The sequence below is a fragment of the Bison bison genome, unplaced genomic scaffold (genome assembly GCF_000754665.1).
Source record: "Bison bison bison isolate TAMUID 2011002044 unplaced genomic scaffold, Bison_UMD1.0 scf7180017864368, whole genome shotgun sequence".
Taxonomy (NCBI): Eukaryota; Metazoa; Chordata; class Mammalia; order Artiodactyla; family Bovidae; genus Bison; species Bison bison.
This window is the reverse complement of record NW_011494940.1, coordinates 1190134-1196458: the sequence shown is the minus strand read 5'-3', so window position 1 is coordinate 1196458 and position 6325 is coordinate 1190134. Positions and strand designations below refer to the sequence as shown.

Below are 6325 nucleotides of genomic sequence, written 5' to 3'. Positions count from 1 at the left end.
GTAGGCTGCAGTCCATGGGGTCACTAAGAGTCGGACACGACTGAGCGACTTCACTTTGACTTTTCACTTTCATGCATTGGAGAAGGAAATGGCAACCCACTCCAGTGTTCCTGCCTGGAGAATCCCAGGGACGGGGGAGCCTGGTGGGCTGCCGTCTCTGGGGTCGCACAGAGTCGGAAATGACTGAAGCGACTTAGCAGCAGCAGCAGCAGCAGCCTCGATGTTTATGATTGCCTTTTAAAATCCCTGTTTGCCATTTCTCCAGAGAAATGCCACCAGGATGTTTAAAGGAAATTTGATTTAAGAAGTGTTGAAACAGTTATCATCTGGCTTTAATTGTAAAACAGATGAATATATAAAGAGAGGGAACATTTAAGCAGTCTATGTCCAGCAGCTGTATTTAAAAATATTTTATTTTTGAATAGGTAAGACACAGTACAAAATTTGAAAAGACACAAATGGGGATACAGTGAAGAGTCTCCCAGTCCTGTGCGCATCCACCTGTTGCCCTTCCCGTCAACTACCATTGTTTCTAAGAATTTACCCCACAGATATAACCCCATAGATACAATATGAAGTAACATATGCACAGGAATATTCATCGTAGCATTATTTATAATAGCAAAAGATAGAAAACAATGGAAACACCCATTAATAGGCTGATTAAATAAATTATGATTTGTCTATTCAGTGGAGAAGTATACAGTTATAAAATAGACTGAGGCAGTCCTTTATGTGCAAGTATATGACGTGAAAAGAAGCAGAAAAGTGCAGAACAGCACGCATGGTGTGCTATTAATATTTGTGTTTCTAACACAAGGAAATATGTGTACCAGCATGGAAACATCCCTGGAAGGGGGACAGGAGTGCGGGGCTTGGGAGGTAGGGCCATGGGAGCAGCAGTTAAGATGCAGTGCCTGAAGGGTACACCGAGGAAGGGTGAGCTCTCTGAAACGTGAGGTGTGAGGTGGAGTAGCGGAGATGAGGCTAGCACATACCCGCTTCTCTTCTCCTCCTCTTTAGACAGACGGCAATAGCAGCATATGTTTCACTTTGCTGTGCTACCTTCCTCTTCCCTTAATCTGCTTTGGATATCTTATCCAGGCATTTATAGCACCCACCCCCGTTTTTATTTTTTTTTTTTGGGGGGGGGGGCTCCATGGCAATGCATTGTTTCTAACCTTTTGCTATTACAAATAATGCTAAAATAAATAACCCCTTACATACGTCATTTTACATTTGGTGAGACTATATCTGAAGGTTAAATTTAAATTCCGAGAAGTGGAATGACTGATTTAAAGAATAAGTGCTTTTATAATTTTGAAAGACATTGCCATCCTCTTCAGAAGTTGTATCAGAATATATTCCTGTCAGCTATGTGTGTGAGTGTACTGCTTTCCCACAGATGCTTGCCAACTCAACGTTTTAACAAACGTTTAAATTTTTACCAACCTAATAGTTTAAAAAAGTGTCTAGGTATAGTTTTCATGTGCATTTCTTTTTATTATGAATGAAGGTCAGAATATTTTCATATGTTTAAGAACTATATATTTTTGTCTGCTGAAAACATCTCAACTAGTGTAGTGACCTAGAGCAGATTATTTAAGCTTTGTAAGTCCAAGTTCCCCATCTGTAAATTGGGAATCAAAATCGTAAGGATTGTTGGATGATTAAATGAAATTTGTGTACAGCGTTCAACACAGGCCTGGCACATAGCAAGCGTTCAATAAGTTATCACGTGATGGCTGACAATCAGAGCAGCAAGTAGGACAGGACAGATTCAATTAAGAAAAGAGGATTCATCTCCACATCTTCAGGCACACGGAGCCTTGTTCATTTACATCGCCATTCATCAGAGAAATGCAAAGTCAGATCTTGCCTTGCCTCAGAAGGGGAAAGAAGCTTCTCCTGTTGGAACCCAGTCATGTTGGGAGAGCTGATGAGGGGGTAAGCACAGTCTCATCTCTAACGTTCAGACTCAGTCAACGTGGTAAAGAAATTTGGTTTAATATGAAATAAAAACAAAACCAGAATAGCCCAGAAATGTACATTTCTTTATTCCACCGTGGTTCTAAACTCCCTGCTAGCCCAGGCTGGAGTGAGTCTCTACTTGTAAACTCAGTGGGATGCCAGCCAGCCATTGTATGAAGGGGAAAGAGGGCAGATGACTCTGAGTAGAGAGAGGGAACAACACAGGGAACCTGGCTTCTCCTAAACAGGATTACACTGTATTTCAGAAGCTCGAAAACGGACCTCTTTATTTTTAGCACATCCAACAGGTGTCCACAAAAGGAGAACCCTGGAGAGACTTGTGTCCTATAAGAAGCCGTATGTATTTAATGGAGGTCTTCGGAGATAGGCACCCTGTCTCGGGGCAGCCCTTGCTGTGGTGCACAGGAGCTATCGCTGGGTAGACTGAATGGTTATTTACCTGAAGCTACTGATTATTTTCTTTAGATCTGTATAAAGCCGTGGTGCCCCCTTTCTCATCAACTCCCCGTTTTTGTTTTTTTTTTTAAATATTGTCCTGTTGCTGCTCTCTCAGGCTCCTTGCTCCCCTTCATATGCGTCTCTTACTAGCAAGCTAGTATCAGTCTTGCTTCTCCGAGATGAGGGCATCTTCTGCCCCTCTCCAGGGCCACAAAACTGGCAACAGGGTGGAGACGTGGCTAAATCTGGCCCTCAGCCACTCAGACTGGCTGAGTGGTGACAATCACTCCCCAAATTCCTCTCCCACGCCCCGCCCCATCCTTTTTCACTTGATAGATTCTGAAGGGCCATTCCAGGGCAGGTGTGGCCTCCAATCCAGGTGTAGAAGCATCAGGATGATACGTGGGTCATGTCTAGAGAAGGGGTATGTACAGCGTGAGGCCGAAGGACCTTGCACGTTTGCACAGCTTGAGGGGCTGGTTGAGGGCCATCCTTTGATCAGCATCCCATGGCAAGGCCCGGACAGATGGCAGACTGGGCCTCGTGGCCAGTGGTTGAAGCATTAAAGCACTTGGTGGTGTTTGAGCCAAGCAAGGGCATGGTGGTGTGGAGGCCGTGACAGATGCTCACACAGCAAGAGCCGAAGCTGGGGGAGATGAAAAGCAGGCGAGGCTGGCTGGGAGCTGGGCCGCAGGGCCTCCGGCCGGTGTCTTCATGGCATCTCCCCAGCTAGGAAAGCTTCCTCAAGGCCCCGCCTGTGGCCAGGGCCCATTTCCAGGTAACTGCCCACACTCGACCCGTCTCTGCTACTCCTTAGCGGTGCAGTGTGGGGGGCCTGCCTCAGCCACATAACCCGGGAGGCAGTGGCAGCGGTAGGAGCCCTCCGTGTTCTCGCAGTGACCATGGACACAGAGCGCAGCAGGCCCATTCAGGTCATCACACTCATTCACATCTAAGAGGAGGAGAGGGAGGAGAGAGCTGTAGGGAGCCCACGTGCCTATGGCCTGCTGCCCCCGGTGCCCCTCTGGTCAGTAAGCCCTGAGCACTGCCTCACAGCGGAATCGTCCATGTGGCAGCCAAAGGACGCCCGAAAGGAAGCAACTCACGGACACAAAGCCAGGGGTCGTGAACCCATACTGTGACCATGCTGTCTCGCCCCTGCCTCTCTTCTATCTAGGAACCTCCCTGGAAAGGGCTTTCTAATCACAGTGGTAGACCTTTGGAGCTCTCACCACCTGGCTTGGTGCCCAGCAGGGCCGCTAGCAGGCAGCAGTGGGTCTGCCACCTAGGCCAAGTCAGGCATCCCTAAGTGAGCAGTGGGCCAGTCTGACTATTCCACATGGATCCAGCAGGGCCGTCCTGCCCCCGGGCATTAGCACTCTTGATTCCAGACCTACCCACACAGGCCATGTGGGCCGTGTCCAGCTGGAAGCCCTCGAAGCAGTCACAGGTGTAGCCCTCGCGCACGCGCACGCAGCGGCCATTCTCACAGCCATTCAGGATGCCGCACTCCTCTGCCTGGAGCCCTTCGAAGCCAGCCTGGTGCTCTGGGAGGAGGGAGTCAGAGAGCCAGGGGGGCTGAGGTCTCATACCCCACCCTGGGGCCCTTGCCCTCTGCTCAGAGGAGCCTAATGAACTCCTGGGGTGGGGAGGGTTATAACACTGTCACAGAAAGATGGTGAGACAAAAGGCAATACCCGTAAAAAATAATTATGTGTCATTTTTAGATGGGGAAACATGCTTGCTTTAAATGAGGCTCCAGGGAGGTAGGGACTCACTGCTTTCACAACACCAGGGATCCTGAGCACTTCGGTATCTCTGTATAGTTTTGACTTTGTTGTGGTTAGTGGCAGGATGTTACGGTAAAATCTTCACATAGCTTTTTGGGGGTGGACAGGACTGGTAGCAAAAGGGACAACCCTCACTCACCATAAAGCAAAACTGCTCCTAGTTCTGCCTAACCCTCTTCTTCCTCTAAGTAACTCGCCTCCCCTGGAAAAGACCCTCCTCCTAACCTCAGTGTAGTTTTGATCAGTCTGATACTGTGGCTGTGCCCGTGGCAAGCACCACTGCACAGATGCCAAGCCCAACTTCCTTATTAGAATCCAAGTCCTGAGTGCTGGGGTCATTGCCACTTACGAACCAGGTCACCACAGTGGGCCTTTAAAGGGGTTAGAAATCCTTAATTCCCATTTCAAACTGTGGTGCTGGAGAAGACTCTTGAGAGTCCCTTGGGTAGCAAGGAGGTCAAACCAGTCAATCCTACAGGAAATCAACCCTGAATATTCATTGGAAGAACTGATGCTGAAGCTGAAGCTCCAATACTTTGGCCACCTGATGCGAAGAGCTTGACTCACTGGAAAAAGACCCTGATGTTGGGAAAAGATTGAAGGCAGGAGGAGAAGGGGATGGCAGAGGATGAGATGGTTGGATGGCATCACCGACTCAATGGACATGAGTTTGAGCAAACTCAGGGAGATAATGAAGGACAGGGAAGCCTGGTGTGCTGCAGTCCATGGGGTCACAAAGAGCCAGAGATGACTTAGTGACTGAACAACAACAATTCCCACTTGGGGTCACAGGTTTGAACCTGTAGAGCAGCGTGTTCTGCACACTGTACGTGGTGTGGGAGGAGTGTGCTGCTGGCCCCTCTCTCAGCTCCCACGAGCAGCTTTGAGGTTGGGATGGTGTCCTGTACGTCTTAGCGTCCCCTGTGTTAGTTAGTCCGTCAGAGGGGGTTGTTTGCACCTGTCCCTTGGGTGACCCGTGAAAGGGCTGGGTGGGTTTTTCCCTTTCCTGTCCTCACCCTGCTGACAGTGATGAGCAGATGGAGAAGATGGAAGTGAAACTGCTTCAGAGCCCACCTCTTCCCCGTTTTTGCAGCAACACAGACCTGGGTGGCTGGCCACATAGTGGGGCTGGAGTTCTGAGGGCTGCAGGGGAGGCTCAGGGAGCGGTATGCGGTCCCCTGGGCGGCCAGCCGTGCTGGGGAAGAGTGGCTCGGGGATGGCGTCCTCGGGGCCCAGGTAGTTGTAGAAGGGGACCCCGTCTGGGCCGTAGAGGCTATAGTGCAGGTCATCCGGCCCCGGGCCGTACTCATAGCCGGGCCGGAAGTGGATCCCGGCCTCCCGCTCGGCTTCGATCCGGGCCACATTGCAGAGCTGAGCGTAGACCTCTGTCAGGAGCAGGAGGGAGAGAGGAAGCTGGGCCCGGGCTCTTGGGAGCTGAGGCCCGGGGTGCTGTTTTCCGACTCAAGAACAGAGGGAGGTGCTGGGACCACTGCCCCGAGTTCCTCTCTCCCACCCTGCTCTGCCCCACAGCATCCATCCCCAAACAAGAGGGAGGGAAGGCAGGCCCGTGACTTGCCCTACTCCTTTCTGAAGTCCCCCGCCCCTTTCCAAGGTGAGGATATCCCCTACCCTGGGGGCCCAGCTCTGCGGCGTCCCCGCCTTCTCACCAGAGCTCCTGGGGGGGCACAGAGCACACTGCTGGCTCCAGGCCTCGCCATCCTGACAGCAGCACTCGGTGTAGGTGGTGCGGCGGCCGTGCAGGGGATGGCTGCACACGTAATTGGTGACTCTCTTCCAGCAGATGTCCATGTGGATGTCGTGGTCAGGCAGGTCCTCTGGGGGCACAGGGCACGTGAGCCTCCCCAGCCCCGGTCTGCTCCCCCTGCTCGCCCCCCCCCCACCCCCACCCCCACTGACCCACACCACTGGTGCTGTTCACACAGCGCTGCTGGCTGAGGTCCAGGGTGAGGGGTGGGCTGCAGAAGCAGTGGAAGGAGCCTTCCGTGTTCACACACTCCCCATTCTCACAGGCCATGTCCTGGCACTCGTCGTGATCTGGGAGGCAGGGAGACGGGGAGGAACGTCGGGGGCCGGGCCCACGCGCG

At 51.6% G+C, this 6325-nt stretch overlaps 1 protein-coding gene across 2 annotated transcripts in view; it reads right to left on the bottom strand.

Moving 5' to 3' along the window:
* Positions 1-395: 395 nt before the first annotated feature.
* Positions 396-6325, bottom strand: part of LTBP2 (latent transforming growth factor beta binding protein 2) — a 109696-nt gene continuing 103766 nt past the window's right edge. Inside the window, exons 33-37 of one of the 2 annotated variants that reach the window (XM_010855745.1) lie at positions 6138-6275; positions 5888-6055; positions 5324-5605; positions 3828-3977; positions 396-3382 (exon numbers count right to left, since the gene is read on the bottom strand). In XM_010855745.1, coding sequence (XP_010854047.1) covers positions 3237-3382; positions 3828-3977; positions 5324-5605; positions 5888-6055; positions 6138-6275 — 884 coding nt within the window. In that variant the 3' untranslated portion in view covers positions 396-3236. Of the gene's footprint in view, positions 3383-3827; positions 3978-5236; positions 5606-5887; positions 6056-6137; positions 6276-6325 lie in introns of both variants that reach the window. The other variant, XM_010855744.1, reaches the window with a different exon arrangement.